Here is a 22,783-nt window from a genome sequence, read left to right on the forward strand (position 1 = left end):
GTTTAGACAGAGGAAAGCTGAGCTGAGCTGAAGATGCAAGCCGAGGGGCTGGTACCTGTGATATGAACTCTAGAAGGGCTAGGGCCAGCCTGTGCTCAGGGCCCAACCCCTGATCGATTCTCTTCTGAGTTATTTGTCATAATCCCAGGGCTTGTCAGATAAATTAAGCATCTTTCAAAAATATGACATTTCACATAGATGTTATCAATGGATGACAAATAGGTCTCTCCCAGGCTGTGTGTGCAGAGTGAAGTGAGGTCACTCACACCTGGACATGAGGAGTTTATGAGTCAGGGAGGAGGGCAGACCATTTTGGAACCTGCTATGCCAACACCTGCTTCCCTTGTGGCTCAGCTGGTAAAGAATCCACCTGCAATATGGGAGACCTGCTTCGATCCCTGGGTTGGGAAGATCCCCTGGAGAAGGGAAAGGCTACCCACTCCAGTATTCAGGCCAGGAGAATTCCACGGACTGCGTAGTCCATGGAGTCACAAAGAGTTGGACACGACTGAGTGACTTTTCCAAATAGGAAAAGGAGTACGTCAAGGCTGTATATTGTCACCCTGCTTATTTAACTTATATGCAGAGTATATCATGAGAAATGCTGGACTGGAAGAAACACAAGCTGGAATCAAGATTGCTGGGAGAAATATCAATCACCTCAGATATGCAGATGACACCATCCTTATGGCAGAAAGTGAAGAGGAACTAAAAAGCCTCTTGATGAAAGTAAAAGAGGAGAGTGAAAAAGTTGGCTTAAAGCTCAACATTCAGAAAATGAAGATCATGGCATCCGGTCCCATCACTCCATGGGAAATAGATGGGAAAACAGTGAAAACAGTGTCAGACTTTCTTTTTTGAGGCTCCAAAATCACTGAAAATGGTGATTGCAGCCATGAAATTAAAAGACGCTTACTCCTTGGAAGGAAAGTTATGACCAACCTAGATAGCATATTCAAAAGCAGAGACATTACTTTGCCAACTAAGGTCAGTCTAGTCAAGGCTATGGTTTTTCCAGTAGTCATGTATGGATGCGAGAGTTGGACTGTGAAGAAGGCTGAGCGCCGAAGAATTGATGCTTTTGAACTGTGGTGTTGGAGAAGACTCTTGAGAGTCCCTTGGACTGCAAGGAGATCCAACCAGTCCATTCTGAAGGAGATAAGCCCTGGGATTTCTTTGGAAGGAATGATGCGAAAGCTGAAACTCTAGTACTTTGGCCACCTCATGCAAAGAGTTGACTCATTGGAGAAGACTTTAGTGCTGGGAGGGATTGGGGGCAGGAGGAGAAGGGGACGACCGAGGATGAGATGGCTGGATGGCATCACGGACACAATGGACGCGACTCTGAGTGAACTCCGGGAGATGGTGATGGACAGGGAGGCCTGGTGTGCTGCAATTCATGGGGTCGCAAAGAGTCGGACACGACTGAGCGACTGAATTGAACTGAACTGAACTGAACTGAACTGAGTGACTTTCACTGGCTCTGGCGATGCCAATATCCAGGAGGATAAAAGACCAGGACAAAGTGAAGAAAGGGCAAAGCAATCGCTGTGCGTGGGGGTAGGCTGCACAGGAGGGGCGTCAGGAAAACTCAGTTCCTGATGCAGAGTGCCCTGATACACTGGCACAGAGTCTGCTCCATCTGGTTGTCTGGATACGTGAGGCCTAATTTCTCTTTCATGAAGCCAGTTTCAGAAAGACAGTAAGTGAATATGTGAAAGAGAAGTTCAGGGGCATGGAAAGATCCCAGAAGTCCCGGTGTTCGTTTGTTAGGTGTTCTGGGAGGAACGAGCAAATAGAACAAAAAGAAAGACAAATCCAAAGAGAGAGAATAAAAGTGAGCAGAATTTCAGAAAGGGACTAGGCAACGGCTTAGAAGGAAGGATGTAGTGAGACATAGGCAAAGCCGTCTATATACAGCAGAACCAAAGTAAATTTGAGAGCGTCAGGAACAAAGAAAAGCAAATGGCCCATAAAAATAGGAGTTTTGAGAGAAATTAGACTTTTTGTCGGTGGAACTGAATGAAAGAAGATAAAGAACCAATATCTTCAAAATTCTCAGAGGATATGATTATGCACCATAGTATTCTATACCTAAACAAACTATCAATCAAGTGAAAAAAAATACAAAAAAATCAGAAAATTTACTACTCCCAAAGTTCTTTCTGGAAAAAAAAAATGACCAGAAGACGGACTTTAGCAAAATGAGAAATGAATTTAAGAGGACTGTGTGAGATAAAAGAAGTGTCTGTAGGCAAAGGAACCAGCCAAATTCATATGTAAGTTTACATGAGCAACTATTATTTTTAAAAATTGTGGTGCCATTATAATACATTAAAATCTCACATGATTTCAATGTGGGAGGTTGTGTGGGAGAAAGAGAAATGACAGGTATAAAAGCATTAAGTTGTTCAGGGACATAACATAGAATATTGATTAGCTCTCAATAATGATATTGGAAAAATACATTATTGAATTTGCATAATGTAAATTCAAGAAGAACCCCTAGAATAAAAAAGCAGTGGAGGGAGAGAAAACATCTAAGGAATTATAAGCCTTCAGTTCAGTCACTCAGTTGTGTCTGACTCCTTGCGACCCCATGGATTGCAGCACGCCAGGCCTCCCTGTCCATCACCAACTCCCGGAGTTTACTCAAACTCCTGTCCAGCGAGTCGGTGATGCCATCCAGCCGTCTCATCCTCTGCCGTCCCCTTCTCCTCCTGCCCCCAGTCTTTCCCAGCATCAGGGTCTTTTCCAGTGAGTCGGCTCTAAAGGAGAAAAAGAAGCAGCAGCAGGAGGAAGAGGAGGAGGGGGAGAGTAAGAATGAAAATCCTTGTGTATATGCTTTTGGGAGAGACATGAAAATTTCTCTGGGGCAGATACAATTTTTATTCCTAAGACTGCAAAGCGTAGGCGGCATGACCAGTGTGAAAACGGCCTGAGGAACAGTATTATGGATAATGATATTATCCGCCAGTATTTTGAGAAGCCTGGTCTCCAAGGTTGCTGGACCTAGATATTATAAGGAAAGTACATCCCTCTCTGGACTCCTCATCTTAGTTTGCACCTCAGACTTGGCTCCAGTGCCAGATGGCCATGGGCAAGAGTAAGGGAAATAAGTCCTGCTTCTGCCAGCCTGAGTGGGTGGCCTCCAGTGGTCTTGGGAAGTCCTCAGGGAAGGAAGCTGATGGAATAAACTGTAAGACCACTTTATCCAAAAGGGAGCAACATGGTAAAAACAATTAGTAGAGGACAGGACAGCCCATTGCCTGGTGAGGCAGAAGGTGGGGATGCTGTGAGGACAGCTGCAGGCTCAGGCTGATTCAGGCCGGGGAGTACCTGTGGATGTTAGTTCAGTTCAGTCGCTCAGTCGAGTCTGACTCTTTGCAACCCCATGAACCGTAGCACGCCAGGCCTCCCTGTCCATCACCAACTCCCAGAGTCCACCCAAACCCATGTCTGTTGAGTTTGTGATGCCATCCAGCCATCTCATCCTCGGTCGTCCCCTTCTCCTCCTGCCCTCAATCTTTCCCAGCATCAGGGTCTTTTCAAATGAGTCAGCTCTTCGCATCAGGTGGCCAAAGTATTAGAGTTTCAGCTTCAACATCAGTCCTTCCAATGAACACCCAGGACTGATCTCCTTTAGGATGGACTGGTTGGATCTCCTTGCAGTCCAAGGGACTCTCAAGAGTCTTCTCCAATACCACAGTTCAAAAGCATCAATTCTTTGGCTCTCAGCTTTCTTTATAGTCCAACTGTGACATCCATACCTGACCACTGGAAAAACCATAGCCTTGACTAGACGGACCTTTGTTGGCAAAGTAATGTCTCCGTTTTTTAATATGCTATCTAGGTTGGTCGTAACTTTCCTTCCAAGGAGTAAGCGTCTTTTAATTTCATGGCTGCAGTCACCATCTGCAGTGATTTTGGAGCCCAGAAGAAAAATAAAGTCAGCAGCAGTAGAATAAGCAGGAGGAGAGGCAAGGCTACACTGATGTCTCTCCTCTAGTTTGGGAGGGGTAACTCGCCTAGACATAATGGCTGTTCTTTCCATCAGTTGGATGAGCGGATATGGACTGGCCTTCAATCAGTACGGGATTCTCCACGTGACAACAGCCACATGACCCAGACACTCTCAGCTGTCATGGTGACCTTGCATTTCTGATCGCTCAGCCCTGAGAAAACCTTCAGTGGCGCAGAGGACCATGTAGAAGGTTTTGTGCACCTCAACTGCAAGTCACCTGCTCCAGTGATCTTGCCTGGAGAATCCCAGGGACAGAGGAGCCTGGTGGGCTGCCATCTATGGAGTCGCAGAGAGTCGGTCACAACTGAAGTGACTTAGCAGCAGCAGCAGCCCCTCCTAAGAAAGTCTGGGCAAAAGGGGCTAACTCCATTCCCCTAGAACGGGAGGTGAGCAGAATAACAGGAAGGGAGTTTGCCCTTAAAAAAAAAAAAAAAGAGTTTTCCCTGTGTGAATGAAACTCCTTAGAGAGGAAATAATATCTAAAGAAGCTTTATCAGAAGCTGAGTCATGTAAAACCCTTGAAGTCCCCGTAAGGAATAATGGGCGCCAATCAGGATGGATTTGACCTCAAGCAGGCTGAGACTGCCTCCTTTCATCAGCTTCAGCTCATTTGGAGGGTGGCAGTGACTCACCCAGATGAGGGAAGAGGGGTGAGGAGGGAGAGGAGGAACAGGGTGGTGCCAGCACATGGCCGACACCTGGGCCCTGCAGCCGGGGGCTGGTTACACTCTTGGACACTGTTTGGTCTTGAGGGAACCGCTCCACCGCCTCCCGCTGGGGGGATGTTCCTGTGTCTTTGCTCTGAAAGCAATGAGGAGAAGGCATAAAAGGTCAGATTTAGGCCAAGGAGGAGGGAGAAAACTTCAGTGTAACTTCTAAGCTTCAGCTATCATTCATGAAATCAGTGAGCCATTTTGCCTTTCAAAGGGAAATATCTCTTCAAATTAATGATAATTTAGGCTACTTCTGAGCATTTGCCTGGCATGGTTGAAAAGAAACATTGTAAAGCTGCCTTAGCCTTTACAAGATATGTAATCATTTCTTTACAACATTTGTATAATTACGTGTTCTTTACAAGATATGTATCATTTCAAGAAATGATACCAAGGCCAGGGCTCAGCTCTCTAAGGGGCTCAGATGCTCAGAGCTGGTGGAGGTGGTGGATGGAGGAGCGGTGGACTGGGGCAGGTGTCCAGAGGGGCAGGAAGTGGACTGGGGCAGATGTCCAGAGGGCCAGGAAGTGGACTGGGGCAGATGTCCAGAGGGCCAGGAAGTGGACTGGGGCAGATGTCCAGAGGGGCAGGAAGTGGACTGGGGCAGGTGTCCAGAGGGGCAGGAAGTGGACTGGGGCAGGTGTCCAGAGGGGCAGGAAGTGGACTGGGGCAGGTGTCCAGAGGGGCAGGAAGTGGACTGGGGCAGGTGTCCAGAGGGGCAGGAAGTGGACTGGGGCAGATGTCCAGAGGGGCAGGAAGTGGACTGGGGCAGATGTCCAGAGGGGCAGGAAGGGGCGTGGCGAGAGCTCTGGAAGCACTCAGGCGGCCACTGAGGACCACCTGGCTGGCGGTGATGGGGAAAGCCTGCACTCTACAGATGGACATGGGTCCTCGTTTGGATACCTGGTCCACAGTTCAGGAGCTACTTGACCTTGGGCAAGTTAGATGGGCAAATGGCAGGAGTGGAGGGGGGATGAGGGCACTCCAGGACCATCACAGGGACCAAATGACATGATGAAATGCTTTGCTTTGTACCTGGCCTGTGGCTGGTGGTAGATAGATGTGGATTCTTTTCTGTATATGAAATTGGAGCTGAGAAGACGGAATCTGGGTGGTGCTTCCTCCCATCCAGGCAACTGGAACAGCCAATTGTGGTCCCAAAGTGCATGAAGCTCCATTTCCCCATGCTGGCTCCTTGGGGCAGTTCAGGGCTAGAGAGGCTGCCCCGCCCCACCCCGCCCTGCCCCGCCCTGCCCCAGGCCCTCCCCGCCCCGCCCTGCCCCTGGTTCCCCGTCTCTCCTGAAGGCGGGAGCTTGCTCGCCCAGCTGGCTTTGATCAGCCTCTCACTGGGCCACTTTTCTGTCTTCGTTTGTCCTTGTTTATGTTTCCTTGCAAACAAATGTCATGCCTTTCCCACGGGCTTCTCTCTAACCAGTTTATATTTTAACCCTGTGTAGACAGGGCCGGATGAGACAGAGGATGAGATGGCTGGATGGCATCATTGACTCGATGGACGTGAGTCTGAGTAAGCTGCTGGAGTTGGTGATGGACAGGGAGGCCTGGGGTGCTGCAGTCTGTGGGGTCACAAAGAGTTGAACACGACTGAGCGACTGAACTGAACTGAACTGAAACGGCTAGATTTCTGCTCTTCACCCCAGCCCTATTTCCTGCACCCAGTGAGCCAAATGCTGCCTTCTGACATCTGTCCCAGGTCCTGGGCTGAGGGATGTCTGTAGGACCTGATATGAAGCATCCTGGGGACAGATGGGCAGGAGGCATGGAGTTTTACAAAATCTTGGGTTTATATGTGTATATATAGGTATGTATTTTTAAAACTCAGTAGTATTTAAATAAAACTAGAGGTAATTTATTGCTTGGGCTTCCACTGTGGCTCAGTGGTAGAGAATCTGCCTGCTAATGCAGCAGATGTGGGTTCAATCCCTGGATCTGGAAGATTCCCCTAAAGAAGGAAATGGCAATACTTACTCCAGTGGGAAATCCCATGGACAGAGGAGCCCATGGGCTACAGTCCATGGGGTCCAAAGAGTCAGACACAACTTAGCAACTAAACAACAACAATTTTTTGCTTATTTTCTTACATGTTTATTGTTCAGTTCAGTTCAGTTCAGTCGCTCAGTCGTGTCCGACTCTTTGCGACCCCATGAATCGCAGCATGCCAGGCCTCCCTGTCCATCACCAACTCCAGAGTTCACTCAGACTCATGTCCATCGAGTCCGTGATGCCATCCAGCCATCCCATCCTCGGTCGTCCCCTTCTCCTACTGCCCCCAATCCCTCCCAGCATCAGAGTCTTTTCCAATGAGTCAACTCTTCACATGAGGTGGCCAAAGTACTGGAGTTTCAGCTTTAGCATCATTCCCTCCAAAGAAATCCCAGGGCTGATCTCCTTCAGAATGGACTGGCTGGATCTCCTTGCAGTCCAAGGGGCTCTCAAGAGTCTTCTCCAACACTACAGGTCAAAAGCATCAATTCTTCAGTGCTCAGCCTTCTTCATAGTCCAACTCTCACATCCATACATGACCACAGGAAAAATCATAACCTTGACTAGATGGACCTTAGTTGGCAAAGTAATGCCTCTGCTTTTGAATATGCTATCTAGGTTGGTCATAACTTTTCTTCCAAGGAGTCAGCGTCTTTTAATTTCATGGCTGCAGTCACCATCTGTGATGATTTTGGAGCCCCCCAAAATAAAGTCTGACACTGTTTCCACTGTTTCCCCATCTATTTCCCATGGAGTGATGGGACCGGATGCCATGATCTTCGTTTTCTGAATGTTGAGCTTTAGGCCAACTTTTTCGCTCTCCTCTTTCACTTTCATCAAGAGGCTTTTAAGCTCCTCTTCACTTTCTGCCATAAGGGTGGTGTCATCTGCATATCTGAGGTTATTGATATTTTTGTACATGTTTATTGTACAAAAATTAAAAAAACAAGGATAAATAAAAAAGAATGGGGGAACTCCTTTTCCAAAGATAAATGCTGCTCATTTTTTGGTGTTTATCATTCTCAACTTTACATATCTGAGCATGTAAGTCAGTCAGTCAGTTATATATATACATACGTGCTAGGTTTCCATAACTGGGTTTGTACGGTAGAGTGGACCCTGAACAACCTGGGTTTGAACTTCGCAAGTCCACGTATACGTGGGTTTTTTTCAGTAGTAAGTACAACAGTAGGTTGAATCCGTGGATGAGGAACCTTGGATACTAGATGTTATATGCCTATTTCAGCTGTTGAGGATGGGAACCCCAACCACCAGAGTGGTCCAATGGTCAGTTATATATGGCTGCACTTACTATGTTGTGAACACACTTTCCCAAGTTCTTCAGGAAGCGTGGCATCTCTTTGTCTAGTTATCCCATATTTTATTCAACCCAGGGGTTCTCGAACTCAAGTCAGTCACACGGAGGATTTACTTAAACCCAGAAGGCTGGATATACTGGGGTTCAACCCAAGAATCTTTATTTCTAACAAATTCCCAGGGGTCAAGGATGCAACCCAATCAACCAAAATTCCTTTCCTGGGACACTGGTTGCTTCTGAATTTGTGAGTAAAAATAGCGCTGTATTGAAAATAGGTCAGAAAAATCTCGGCATACTGTTAATTTCCTTAAAGACAAATTTCTAGAAGTGAGATTGCTGAGAGTGAGGGTATCACAGGTTTAAAGTTGTTGCTGCATATTACCAGAACATTGTTTCAATCTATATTGCTACCAGAGTATGCCTGTCCTGGACCTTGTGTTTGTTTAATTCTTTTTTTTTTTTTTTTAAGAGAAAATGTATCCATCTGATCTAGCTAATCTATATAGAAAGCTAAATTCCCCCTCCCACAGGCTGTGTGAACCCAGGAAACAGCACCAACTGCACAGAGGCTGTGTTTTCATGTTAATGGAGAAAGGGTCCTCCTTTGATCACATTTTTAGATTGCTGTGAGAATCATAAAATGATGTAGGACTGAGTGCCCTTTCTACACTGTGACTCACTTGCAGATGGGAGGGTCTGAGCACTTTCCTGAAGAATTAAGAAGCAGCCCCTCTTGTGGAAACTTCCCGAAAGTTAGAATTAGCAGGAGAAATTTGCCTAAAAGGCTTGTCTTCCCAGCCAGAACTGTGGGCTCCATTAACTGCATGCAGGAGCCCCTAATGGTAGGACAGTGAGTGTTTAACATCCTGTCCCCTCCCTGGGGTGGTAGTGGGACAAGCAGGAAAGACCTTGATTTTAGACTTTGCCAGTTACCATGATGTAAATCCTCCCTCCGAGTCCTCTTACAAGCTGCCAACGTGTCATGAAATGTGGTAAAATAATTGGGAATTGAGGAGTTTTGAATATTTGTTACTTTTGTGCATTATATAATCTAATTATAAGTTGATATGATTCTGATTTTGATAAAAGCTGTTTCACAACTGGCTTTCCAAAATTCTTGACAGATTTAACAATTGGTTTTCGTAAGCCAGTCCTAGCTGGCCCCAGATCACCACTGGCTTCCCCTCTTGGCTATAAACTCATTAAAAATGCAAGTCACTTTCTGGAAGAATAACACCTGGTTATGCCAACTTCATTTTTTAACATTTGGCTGTGGGCAAAACACTGGCAATCTGAATGATTTGGGTTCCAAACCTTCCACATTTCTATATAAAACAGTCTAATGCTAGCCTTTGCAAGGACTGGGGCCTGGGGGCCTCCTAAGACGTCTGGCTCCCGTGCGTGGCTGCCAAGCTCCTCCTGCACACACTGGGTGTAGGGAGAAACCCAGCAATGTAGAGGAAGCAGGCTTTGTTTCCGGAACCTCCACAGTGAGGTCTCGAAAGATGTGCTTTCAGCTGCTGCCGTCCTTGCCTTTTAATTTTCTTCGCTTGGCTCTATCGCAATCAATTTAATTTGTTGTGGGTTGGGAGGTGAATCCTATGAAGTGATGCTCCTTATCGTGCTTATGGACTGTCATTTTCCAAAAAGCTGACCTGATTTGTGTGTATATTGTGGGCCAAATGCCAGCTAGTCATACTCTTTTCACAAAGGCAGGTAAATAATATAAAAAATTATTTTGAGATCTCTATACTGCTGTTTCACTGTTAAGTACCACTGCCTGTGAATTTGTGCTGTATCAATAGCTTATTGTATTTTGTAGCTAATAAAGTAATAATAAATTTACTGAGTTAACTTCAAGCTTTAGGGAATCATTTTAAAGCTATAAACCAAAATTTAAATAATATGCAGATGCTTTTCATCTTCTCTTGTAAATAACAGATAATTCACTTATGTTTTCTTCTGGTCTTCAGCGTATTTATCGGATTTCTGACAGCCAGAGTGGGCTGGGGACAGCGTTTGCAGAGAGCTGTCTGTCCCTTGTGATGTGAGTCAGCGCTGGTCTCCTTCTCACCAGCACTGGCAGGGCTTGTCTTTCCTTTCCAGGACTGGTGCCATACTGCCCAGGATGCTGGCTGGCTCAGGTGGTCAGGGGCGGGGTGCATTGCTCACTGCTTTCTGCCCATTCTCTGTGCACTCGGGGGTGGGCTGCAGCCTAGGGCTGCCTCCTTGACAGTGGGGTCCTCCACGTCAGCCGTCTGGACGTGCTGATCACATGGAGCAGCCTGTCCACCGCAGCAAGACCAAGTGAGATTTCTCCTAGGAAGGCAAGGGTTGTTCACCGCAGCAAAACCAAGTGAGATTTCTCCTAGGGAGGCAAGGGTTGCTCACCGCAGCAAAACCAAGTGAGATTTCTCCTAGGGAGGCAAGGGTTGTCCACCGCAGCAAAACCAAGTGAGATTTCTCCTAGGGAGGCAAGGGTTGTCCACCGCAGCAAAACCAAGTGAGATTTCTCCTAGGGAGGCAAGGGTTGCTCACCGCAGCAAAACCAAGTGAGATTTCTCCTAGGGAGGCAAGGGTTGTCCACCGCAGCAAAACCAAGTGAGATTTCTCCTAGGAAGGCAAGGGTTGCTCAACAACTGAAAAATCAAGCCATGTTAGTAGAATGAAGGGATAAAATCATGTCAATAGATACATAAAAAGCATTCTAAAAAAAATCAACATCCTTTCATGATTAAAGCACTCGGTAAATTAGGATTTGGTGGCTCAGTGGTAAAGAATCCTCCTGCCAATGCAGGAGACGTGAATTTGATCCCTAAGTGGGGAAGACCACCTGGAGATGGAAATGGCAACCCTCTCCAGTATCCTTGCCTGGGAAATCTAACTGGATAGTGGAGCCTGGTGGGCTACAGTCGATGGGATCACTAAGAGTCAGACACAATTTAGCCACTAAACAACAATGACGAATTAGGATTAGAAGGGAACTTCCTCAACACGAAAAAGGCCACGTACAAAAACCAGCGACGGTGTCAACAGTAAAAGATTTAATGCTTTCCCTGAAGATAAGGAGTAAGACAAGGATGCCAGCTTTCAGTGCAACAGGATACTCAAGTTCTTGCCAGAACAATTAGGCAAGGGAAAGGAATAAAAGACACCGAATGGAAAAGGAAGAAGTAAAACTGTCTCTGTTTGCTGATGACATGATCTTATGTATTAAAACCCTAAAGAATCCACACCTCCGCAAAAAAATCTGTTTGAGTAACCGCATTCAACAAAACTGAATTTTAAAGTTGTATTTCTATACAATAGCAATGAACAATCAAAAAAAAAAAGCATTAAGAAAATGGATCCACTTACACAGCATCCAAAAGAATAAAATACCTAGGAATCAATTTTAATTGAGGAGGGCAGGTTTTGTACATTGAAAATACATACATACAAACCCCACTGTGGAGGCGTTGCAGGAACCAGCCTCACGCACTGCAGGAGTGCAGCCAGCGGTGGACTGGTGTGGCTCATGGACTGCCTTACCTGCTGGTCCCTCAGTCTTGGCCTTGGGTTCCTTTCTTGGGAACTTTCCTGTTCTCAAGGAAAACACAGCCTGACCCAGCCTTCCTGGAAGTCCTCCCACCTTACTCCCTTACATTCCTGCAAGGCGTGGGACCACCTGCAAGGCTGTGGGTAGCAGGCTGGGGAGGGACAGTGGCTGCTTCCCCTGGGACCCCTCTACCATCCAATAAGTAAGCCCATCAACTTACAAAAGAGACAGTTTCTGAAGGACTGGGATAAGAAAAAGACAGTCTTAAGAGAGGAGTTTGCAATAGCCATTCTGATCACAGGGATAAAAAGAACTCATCCCAGTTCTGATTGTCTGGTTGCAGATACCTTGGATGTGAGCTGAAGGCTGCACAGGAAGTCAGCCCAGCGCATTTAGAAATTGTGCTGTCTCACTGATGGTCTTTAGGGTCCTGGGATCTCCCCTTCCATGCAGAAGCCATGCTTCCAGAAAGTTCTCTCAGAACAAGTTAGCAGCTGATGTCCTCAGCGCTGTATCTGAGGTGGCCTATGGCCAGCACATTTTAGACACAGAGGGGAGCAAGAGCCAGCCCTTTCCCCAGAGCTCACCGTGTGGCTCTCTAAGAACCATCAAGGGGAGGGCCCAGCAGCTGGGGTCTCAGAGTTCCTGGGTACATGCGTGGCCTTCAGCTGGAGTGCGCTTCCTCCCAGCTGAGGTCACCTATTCAAGGAAATACAATTTGGAAAGACACTTCTGAATCCTCAAAACTTGTTGGATCTTTGCAGTCTCATGGAGCCAGAGCTGGGGTTGAGGGGGCGCTCTGGGCCAGGTTGGGGCTCTGGGGCACAGCCAGGGATGTGCCTGAGAGGCCCACAGGGGTGTCCCCCCTCCCTGCTGCCTAATGACAGAGGAGCCCTAGGCTATTTGTGTGGGCGCCCTGAGGTTAAGTTCAGGGAGACAGCCCCAAACAAACCACAGAGAAGCAGCAGCCTGTTATTAAGTCTGAAGGAAAACAAAAGCAAAAGTCCCTTCCTCATTCACTCGGGGAGGCTGAGGGAGAACTCTTCGTATCACATTTCTCTGCGGCTGAGTTTTCCCTTACGTGGTCCACTGACTCACTTCTTTTTAAATAGTGACAAGAAGCAACAGAAAATGAACTCAGAAGATGATACTTCTCTACTCTGATCCTCAACTTATCTTCTGGCACTTTCTGTGCCGAGTTAGCACAGGCTAAGGTCATAAACAATTCCTGGGAAGTTGGCTTTCACTGGGATGAACTCCCAGTCTGGAGCCTGCCTTATACCTGGCAAGCAGCGTCTAAGGCAGCTCACCACTTCCCCGCCTCCCTTGGTGTTCAGTCTGACAATAGAAGTGTTTTGAGAGGGGCAGTGGCAAGGTGGCCCTAATTTTTAGTTGAAGGGAGGAGTGTGGTCTACTTAAAGCGTTTACACAGCGATCGGCTCAGCGTCAGAAATGTGTCCTGTACACCAGCCCGGGTAACGTCAGGCTCCTTGGCCAAGTGGACAGGCTATTTCTGGAGGCTCATGGCTCCAGGATGAATGATCTGATTCTCCCTGTAGCCTAAACTGTGGCACAAGCCCATCTCTAGAGTTAAAAGTGAAGGGAAGCGAGAAGTGGCGTCTCTGTTTCCTGCTGGGGCTGTGGCTGGTTCGCTTCCTGTTAGTTTCTTCTCAGTGGAGAAAGAAAAGGGAGGGGGTGCTGAGAAGAGGAGGTTTTGGAAGAAAAGTGGAGACTGGAAAATCCTCCAGGCCTTATTGATGAGGTCTGAGACTCGCACGTGACGTGTGAAGCGAGTTGGCCAGGAGTCAGAGCTCCGAGAAAGTGCTGTGCTGGCCCTCCTGGGGTTTCGCACACCAACCCTGCCGGCTCCGGCAGTGGAGCATGAAGTTCCTGGCGAGCCTGGAGACCCAGCTGGAAAACTGCGGGGGCTGAGGCATTAGGGGGCTGGGTGGGCCTGATCTGTTACCATCCTCCCCTTCCCCTCCCCCTGCCCGGGGAGGGCAGGAACCCTGTATGGGTGGCCTCCGATGAGTTTCTACTTGGAGCAGAAGATGGGGCTGTGACAGAGAGCCTGCCCATGGCCAGACGCTGCTCAGAGCCCATGTGAAAATGAAGGACAGTGGCACAGTTTGGCGCAGATTTGCTTTAAGCACACATCCCCCTTCCACCTTGCCTCCAGTAAGCAGACCAAGAGGAAGAGCATCGGGCAGCCTGAGAAAGCAGTCCTGCCTCTGGGCTTGAGGGCTCAGCAGTCCATCCTCCTGTCTCCTACGTGTCCTTGGAGTCCCAACCTCCATCTGTAACATGTAGTTAATAGTGTCTTGCTGGTAAGACTGTTAGGAGGGTTAGCAGGAACATACGTAGATTCTAGGGCAATAAAGGAACTGACCCAAGTACCTCTGGAAAATGGTGCTTTCAACTAGAAACTCAATGGCTAAATACGAAAGGAACTGTGTGTAAGCATTGTACTCTAGGCGTTAAAGTAGCTTCCCAAGGGTTAACAACTTTGAAGCTGCTCTACCTGAATGCTGGGGGTGAACAAGTGTGGAAATAGGTGGTGGGTGGTGGCAACCTTCCTCCCAAGTTGTGCTGGGGGTGCCACAGTGATCAGCTGGGTACACTGTAGTCCTGATGCTGTTCAATGAGCCATTTCACCAGAACATACATAAACAGTGCGTGGAAAATCAGTCTACTGAATCACTATGGCTGAGTAACAAATCACCCCAAAACTTAGTGTGTGAAGCTGCTCACAGTTTCTGAGGGTCAGGAATTCAGGCAGAAGAAGGCTGAATTCAGAGGTGGTGGCTTTTCCCTGCCCTGAGAAGTCTGGGACCCCAGCTGGAAGATTCAAAGGCTGGAAGCCAGAATCACCTGATGGCACATTCATTCACATGTCTGGTGGCTGGCTGGGGTTTTTGCCGGAACTGTTGGCTGGAACACCTCCACGTGGCCTAGGCTTCCTTACAACATGGTGGCTGGAGCTAGAGGAGAGAGAGAGAGAGACAGAGAGAACCCAGAGGAAGTGATATTGTTTTCTACCACCGAGCAAAGTCTCCAAGCATCACCCCTCTGCACTCAGTTGCTGGAGTCTGTTACAAAGTCCACTCCGGTTCAGGAAGAGGGACTCTGTCAGGGGAGGACTGTCAGCTTCACATTGTAAGAAGAGCCTGTGGGATGGGAGCACAGGTGTGGTCATGTGGGGAAAATACCTCCAGTCACCCGTAGCTCCACTGAAGCTTTTTCACTTTCCTTGACCTCACCACTGCTCCCACTGGGGTGTGATTGCTTCCTCTGTGCCTCTGCATTCATACACAATACAGGCTTGGTTTAGGGTTTTGTGGCGAGGGGTTACATGTTTAGTGTTTACATATGTAGGATTCACTTATCTCTTGCTTTTTTCACTTAATATGAATTTACTTACTAATACGTGTAGATCTCTTTATTGCAGTATGCTGTTGCTGCTGCTGCTAAGTCGCTTCAGTCATGTCCGACTCTGTGCGACCCCATAGAGCAGCCCACCAGGCTCCCCCGTCCCTGGGATTCTCCAGGCATGAATACTGGAGTGGGTTACCATTTCCTTCTCCAAAACATGAAAGTGAAAAGTGGAAGTGTACCACAATTTGGTTATGGTGCAATTTAGTTAACTACTTCTTTATATCGATGGATCTTTGACAAGTTTCTTTTTATTTTCCATTATGAATACTACTGTAATAAATATTTCTTGATGTGCTGTTGTATGCACTTAGCACAAAATGTGAATGCTTCCCGGGAAGTGATGTTAGTTGCTGAGTTGAAAGAGCCTGCTTTTCATTGTGATGGGTGCTACCAAATTTCCCTTGAGAAAGGCAAGCCACGCGCTCACAGGTAGAGTATAAACATATTCATTTCACTGTGTTCTCACCAGCACTTAACAACTGTCAATCTTTTAAATTCCTGTTTGCCTTGTGGGCGAAAACAATATACTTATATAGCATGTGTTTTTAATTTGTTGTTTCCTTCCTAGAATTAGGTTGAACATCTTTTCATATGTTTATCAGCCATCTGCCCTTCTTCTCCTGGGGATTGCTTATTCATTTCCTTTACTGAACTATTCATTTCAGTTTTACTAAAAAGCAGAGAAGTGGAAACTGAAACAGTGAGTTTTTTGGTTTTTTTTAGCAATGAAATTAAAAAGATTCTCAATGCTCATGTTGACTGATGCATTTAAGTTTAGAAAAGCCACCCTATAATAATAAATGTTAATTTATATTTTCTTTCTAAATATTTTACATTAGAAAGTTACCCCAGAGTCACATGAAATTAGTCTTAGTTGTTTTATATGAGGTAAGGCCAAAGTTGATTTTTTTAAAAGTGAATAAAAATGTTCAGCATCATTTACTGACTGAGTCTTTTTTTCCCTCCTAGCCCTTTATTTACTTTATCTCTTAAAAATTCAAATATTAATGCATAACGTGATCTTTCTCTGGACTACCTTTGTCTTCCATTGATCTATTTATTTTTTGTGCTCTTACTGTTTATTTTCATAAGGCGAGTCTCTTGATTTATTAAGGGAGAAAGAACACACTTACAGCGCTTCCTCTTCCTTCCAGGGAGCTCTGTCTCTTTACAGGTGCTAGTGTGACTCTCCATCACTCAGTAAAGCTCTGCGGCGTTTTCCTTTACATGGTGGCTTCTAGTTCTGGAGAGGAGACTACTTCTAGGTGCTGTCTGTGCTGGCGGTGGTTGTGTTGCTGTGGGGATTATTTTCAACCAATCATCTTCTGAGCTGTTGAGAATTTGGGATCCAGAGGAACTGAGGTGGTGAGACTGAGCAGGGGTTGGGGGGATATGGGGAGAAATGTTTTGGGGGAAGTGTGCTCAGGACATCCTGGAGCAGAGAGAGATGGCAAGCTGCAAGAGGTGCCAGAGCGACTGAGCGTGGGGTGAGGTGTGTGCAGGAGGAGAAGCAGGAGGGGACTCAGAGTCGAGGGGCGAGAACCAGCCTGCCTTGGGGCTGCAGGGATCTGAGGTTCAGAGAGAAGGCAACTGCCCTAGACCGACTCGCCCTTGTCGGTCCATCCAAGCACATGTCCGACGTGTCCACCCGCTATTTATTCATTAATTTGACAATAATCTCTGGAATCCTCGTGAATGTGTCAATGTATTCTACTAGATGCTGGAGATGTGACGGGGGAAATGAATGAATGACGTCTCTTTCCTCGTGGAGCTGACATTTAAGCAGCAGCAGACGGATGCTGGGAAGTGGTTATGCCTGTACACGCACACGTCATAGAGTCTGAGGGGAATGGATTCCAGGAGGCTTGGACAGGAATCGTTTCAGAGACTGCAGAGAAGAGTGAGCCATGTGGGGCCTAGGGGTGGGCACTCCTGTCAGAAGGAAGGGTAAATGCAGGGCCCGGGGGCAGGAGCACCCCTGGTGTGCTTGAGTCCCTAGGCCTGAGCGAGGGTAAGCAGAGAGCAGGGGCACGCGCGGAGGCACCTGGGTCCCCAGGCCACGGAGCGCCAGAAGCTGCAATGAGACAGCGGTGGGGACTCTGGAGCAGTGAGAGGAGGCAGGACTGCGGCCACCTGCTGCAGCCACAGTTCAAGGTGGGCCCCTTTGAGGTTGGGTGATGATCATGTGTATGCGAGCGTGTGTGCGGTTAAGCAAACGTGGTCTGAATGTGTGTGTGTGTGTGTCTGAGTGTTTACATATGTTTGAGCATATGTGTGCCTGAGTGGTTGTGTGTGTCAACATGAGTGTACGTGTGTTCATGTGTGTATAAGTGTCTGCATGTGTTTTTAGGCATTTGTGTCTCTGTGTATGTACATGTGTTGTGTGTGTGTGTGTGTGTGTGTGTGTGTGTGCACCCGCGCACACGTATGCACTTTATGATTGCATCTCTGACAACACACAAAGCAGGGAAGGTCCTGGAGGGAATGAGATCCTGATGGGGAGCCTCTCCTGGCAGCCTGGCTGGGGCTGTGTCCTGGCCATGGGTCACAGAACAGACCAAAGTCACTGATGAGGTCACAGAATAAAGCCAGGAGCCTAGTGACCACCGGCACCTAGCAGCCACCTGGACTGAGGCCAGCGGAGGCTTCAGCACTGGCCGAGCCCACTCTCACCCAACAGCAGGAGCTCCGTGCCCCCGGGCGCTCGGGTCATCATGAAGCACCGCTTCACAGACCGAAGGGGGGACCAGTCACCCACGGACCAGTCCACCCTCAGCCTGGCCAGCCCGGAGTCCACGGAGGAGAGCGCACCAGCGCACCGGACAGGTCGGTCGAAAGGAAGGGTGTCGCAGTGTGTCCTTGAGAGGACGGGGTCCTGGAGGGGAAGGGGAGGCAGCGGGCCACCCCTCCGTGTTGTCGCCAGAGTCCTGCGTGGGCCATAAACATGGGCTGTGGGTTCCCCGGGGCCGCTGCTGTGAGCACACAAGGTGACTTCAGGAGGTATGAGGATGGCATCCTGAAAGGTTAGTCGTATCTTTTAACTTGCTTTGAAAAAACCAGAATTGTGTCGATTCTGTGATTTCAGCAGTGATATAAAAAGTTCCTTCATAATAAATGGATGGAAGCTAATCTGTAACATCATTTTGAAGTGGCCGTGGGTGGCGCCCAAGGGTCACACCGTCTTGGGGCCGACTGACTGGCACCGGCTCTATCCACGTTTCAGTGCTCTGCACTTCAGTCTCTAACTAGTCAAAAATCAGAGCAATGCAATTTCTTAAGGTTTCTTGAATACCGAAAGAGTTAAAAATATGACAAGCGCTTAGCGTTTATATGGTGATGGGATCCAATGAGGGTTTCAAGGAAAGGGTCAGATTCCCCTGGAGGAGGATGAGACATGTCCCACAGACGCCAGGGGGAAGGCTGGGCTGACTGCTCTGGCCAGAGCACTCCCCCTGTCAGGCTTTATTGAGCTGTGATTTGCATATACAAACCACATCAATTTTGTGTACAATTTGAAGAATTTTGGCAGGTACACATTTGCTTAGCCACTGTCAATACCATGATGCAGAATCTGTTCATCGCCCTCCAAAAGTTCTAGTGCCCTTTGCATTCAGCTCCCCTGCTGCCCTTAGCTCCGGGTAACCCCTGTTCTGTTCTCTCTCCCTACAGTCTTGCCTTTTCTAGAATGTCATTCAAATGGAATCAAATACTCTATGACCGTTCACCCTAAGTTCTTTCATTTAGCGGAATGCCTTAGGGACTTATCAACGTTTGGCACGCAACAGTGGTTCACTCCTTCTTATCAGTGAAGAAGATCGTGCTGTATGGATGGGTGTCCCGTAATCTGTATTCAGGTGGTGGCCTTTTGGAGTTTAGTCAAGGGCTTAGATATTACATTCATACACTATTTGATCTTTGGCATCACATCCGTAAGGTGCAGCTACAGCTCTACATTTGACCCTTATCATCACCCCAAAAGGAAAGTCTATCATCCTGAATTTATGGGGAAACAGGCACAGAGAGAAAAAGTACCTGCCTGCGGCCCCCAGAGCTTGCGTCCTTTCAGAGACCTGCAGTAGGTTGTGGTGCTGATGAAAATGTCCTTCCACTTCCCAGGGCCCATGAAGAGAGAGCAGCTGTCTCCACGGCCAGGCCCAGCCATTCCCCAGGCGGAGAACACCTACTTCTCCGGCAAGGGCCGGCGGATGCTGAGCTGGAGCAGCTCGCCAACATCCCAGTCGTCCTCTGAGTACCGGTCCTACTCCCAGTACCAGTCTTGCTGTTCCTGCACTCACGGGGACCAGGACGCTGCCCAGCGGGGCGCGTGTGCCTTCTACACCCACGTGCAGACCGTGCAGGGTGTGGCCGTGGCCTGGGAGACCGACAGCGGCTTCGAGCCGGCCACCCGGCAGCCTCGCATCCGTGAAGCCGAGTTCATCAAGAGGCAGAGGCGGAAAGGCTCCTCCTTTGAGATGGCTTCCAATACGGACCTGCGCTGGGAACTGGAAGCCAGCAAGAGCACCAGCAGCTCAGAGCCAGAGGACGCGGAGCTGCTGGTGCCCCTGGAGTGCTGCCTGCAGGAGCTGCGGGACACCCCGGACTGGCTGGTCACCACCAACTACGGGCTGAGGTGCGTGGCCTGCTGCCGCGTCTTCCCCACGCTGGAGGCACTGCTGGAGCATGCCCAGTATGGCATCCAAGAGGGCTTCAGCTGCCAGATCTTTTTCGAGGAGATGCTGGAGAGAAGGAGGGCCCGGGACCAACGGCAGGAACAAGAGCCAGAGGAGGAGCAAGAGAGCGCTTCGGACAGCAGTGAACGTCCAAGGACCCGTGTCGGGGCGCCTTCGTCACAGCCACAGGTGCAGAAGCTTTGAGCCGGAGGTTTGTGCCCTGCCCTGTCCTCACCTCCGGCACCTCAGTCGCTCCTTTCCCGGCCATCAGGACCAGAGCCACCAGGGCAGGAAGAAAGGATGAGGGCCGGGGAAGGAGGCGAGCGCAGTGTAGAGCTGGGAGGGCCGTGAAGACGTCGGGAAAGTCACCCTCCCAAAGGGCACAGCATTTCAACAGAATCATTTCAAAACGTGAATCAAGTGCTTCTTACGGTGGATGCAAGGCCCGAGACCCCACAAGCTTGTGGCCACGGGGATTTCTATTTTTGCTGGTGGCTCAAGCAGGTCATGACTCGCAGGAGAGACAACTCCGAACGAAACTTCAGCCCTATTTTTTTCCATTGTTAGGAACGCATCATAGGCCCTAATTCTATATCTTATTTTATTGGAATTAAACTTGAATAGCCCAAAGTTTAAGGCAATGGCTAATGGAGTGAATCATGTTATTGGGTTGGACCCACAGGACATTGCCATTTCTGCAGGTTACCCACTGGCACAGACATCTTGAGAATGGCAGGTTCCCAGAGGTAGAGATGGGGCTGGATAAGTCCTGCTAAGCCTAAGCTCAGCTATGCCAACTGTTTTAAAATATTGCTGCAAAATTTGCCTTTGCCCTTTCATGTGTTCTTTCAAGAAAATACTCGGTGGCCCGCTGTGTGTCGGGCATGCTGGTGGGCACGCACTCCAACTCGCAGTGAGAGGCAGCCAGGACAGGCAGTTGCAAAGGGAAGGGGAAGGCTCCCGTGGAAGGCTCCCAAGCTCATGCTGGTTGATAAGGAAAAAGAAAACTTTCCAAAGAGATTGATGCTCACAAAGATTTGGAGGGCAGGTAGAATTAGTGAGACCAGGAATTTTCTTCAGATCAACAAAACTAAGAAAGATGGTTTCTAGGAGTGGGTGAGCCTTGTTAATAGTGAGAGCAAGTGGTATTGAGCTGAGACTAAAGCATTTCCTATCATTTGTACATGGAGATTGCTGACGGCTATAGGAGAGCAGTGTTGGGGACTGAGAGGGGCAGAAGCCAGATGGGCACACACACACACACACACACACACAGACACACACACACACACAGACACACACAGACACACACACACACACACACAAAGCACTGGACACAAACATCAGACAGCCCTGCTAGCGAGTTTGTCTAAGAAGAAAAGCGATGGTAGTTTAGCTGGACGAAAGGAATCTGCAAAAAGGCAAAGATGGGGAGAGAGAGTTTATACGCTAGCAGGAAAGATGCAGAGGAGAGGGGAGGCTGAGAATGCCAGAAAGATGAGAAAAGAGGGGTCACGTAAGTGAGAGCAGACTGGATCCGACCAGATACACAGACCAGCCCCTGAGGACAGTCCCTTCATGTGTCCTGGCATAGGCACCTGGGCAGTCAGGTCAGGCAAGGCTAGGCAGCCAAAATGATAGAGCTTAACTTTTTTTTCTCTGGAAACTGCAAGGAGCTCTTGAGGAATTTTAAGCAAATCAGGTTGGCCTCTGTGAAAGATCTTTCTGGTGAGCAGGGTCAAGAATGGATGAGAGAACATCCCTGGTGAGAAGGGGTGCAGTTGAAGAGCTGGAGGCTCTCGTGTGAGTTCACGAGACTTAGGAGACGGGACTCACGGGTTTGGGGAAGTGTCTGATGAGGGTGGTGAGAGGGAGTTGTCCAGAATGACTTCTAAGTTCTGTGCTTTTTCGCCTGAGGGGTCGGTGAGTGCAGCTTCTATTTTGGAACAAAGGACAAGGTTTGCTGGAATGCCCATGAGCCCACTTTTTGAATAAGCTCAGTCTGTGATAGAAACCTTTGGAAGGGAGCTAGCTGGAAGAATCCGGGGTTTGGAAGAATGTTGAATGAGATGGAGGTGGACGTGTGGTCGTCCATGCACGTGTGGTTGCTATGGTGCTTTGCGTGGCCTAGTGTTGGACGCGTTCTCTACAGGTCCCAGCGCAGCAGGAGCCGTGGGGTCATTCTGGAACAGATGTCCACCAGGGGAATGAGAGCTCAGCCCCACTTTCAAGAGGCGGCAAGGGTACAGACTTTCTCAATCCACTTTGAAAGAGGTTGCAGGTTCCCAGGAAGAAGAAAGGGACAGGACAGTGGTCCGAACTGTGTCAAGCTCTTATCAGAAGAACTGTGTGGTGTTCAAGGGAGTCTAGTGGGCAGGGGGACGTCGCTGGTGGCTCAGCTGTAAAGAATCCACAGCAGTGCAGGAGACCCAGTTTCGATCCCTGGACAGGGAAGACGCCCTGGAGGAGGGCATGGCAACCCACGCCAGTACTCTTGCCTAGAAGACCCCATGGACAGAGGATCATGGAGGGCTGTAGTCCATAGGGTCGCACAGAGCCAGACACGACTGAGTGACTAGGCGGCAGCAGTGAGCAGGTAGAATCCAAGGACAGTCTGGGAGGAAGAAGCTGAGCCAGAGCAAGCACTGGCAAGGAGGAGGACTTTCCTATTTAGAAGTTAGTTGCAAAGGAAACAAAATGAGGCATAGCATGTAAGCTCTGGAATTTCAGCCTTTAAAAGACAAGTGTATTTTTGTGTTGCTGCTGCTGCTAAGTTGCTTCAGTCGTGTCTGACTCTGTGCGACCCCATAAGCGGCAGCCCACCAGTCTCCCCTGTCCCTGGGATTTTCCAGGCAAGACCATTGCAGTGGGTTAAACACAAATTATTCTAAGAGCCAAGCATTGTTCTAAACACATTACGAATATTAAGTCATGTAATGCTCTCCACAATCCAGTGAGGTGTAGCTCCTATGATTAGTCCTGTCCTATAGGTGAGTAAGCTGAGACCTTGCCAAGGTCATAGAGCTGGTGCACAGCAGAATCAGTTTTCAAACTCAGGCAGCCTGTCTCCAGAGCCTGCACTGT

General features: G+C 48.5%; 1 protein-coding gene across 1 annotated transcript; it reads left to right on the plus strand.

The window, feature by feature from the left end:
* Nucleotides 1–17,743: 17,743 nt before the first annotated feature.
* FAM170B (family with sequence similarity 170 member B) lies at nucleotides 17,744–19,903 on the plus strand. The gene is made up of 2 exons (XM_068982286.1): nucleotides 17,744–17,855; nucleotides 19,146–19,903. The coding sequence occupies exons 1-2, from the start codon at nucleotides 17,744–17,746 to the stop codon at nucleotides 19,901–19,903; spliced, it is 870 nt and encodes a 289-aa protein (XP_068838387.1).
* The last annotated feature ends 2,880 nt before the right edge of the window (nucleotides 19,904–22,783 follow it).

This window comes from Capricornis sumatraensis, chromosome 10 (assembly GCF_032405125.1).
Source record: "Capricornis sumatraensis isolate serow.1 chromosome 10, serow.2, whole genome shotgun sequence".
NCBI lineage: Eukaryota > Metazoa > Chordata > Mammalia > Artiodactyla > Bovidae > Capricornis > Capricornis sumatraensis.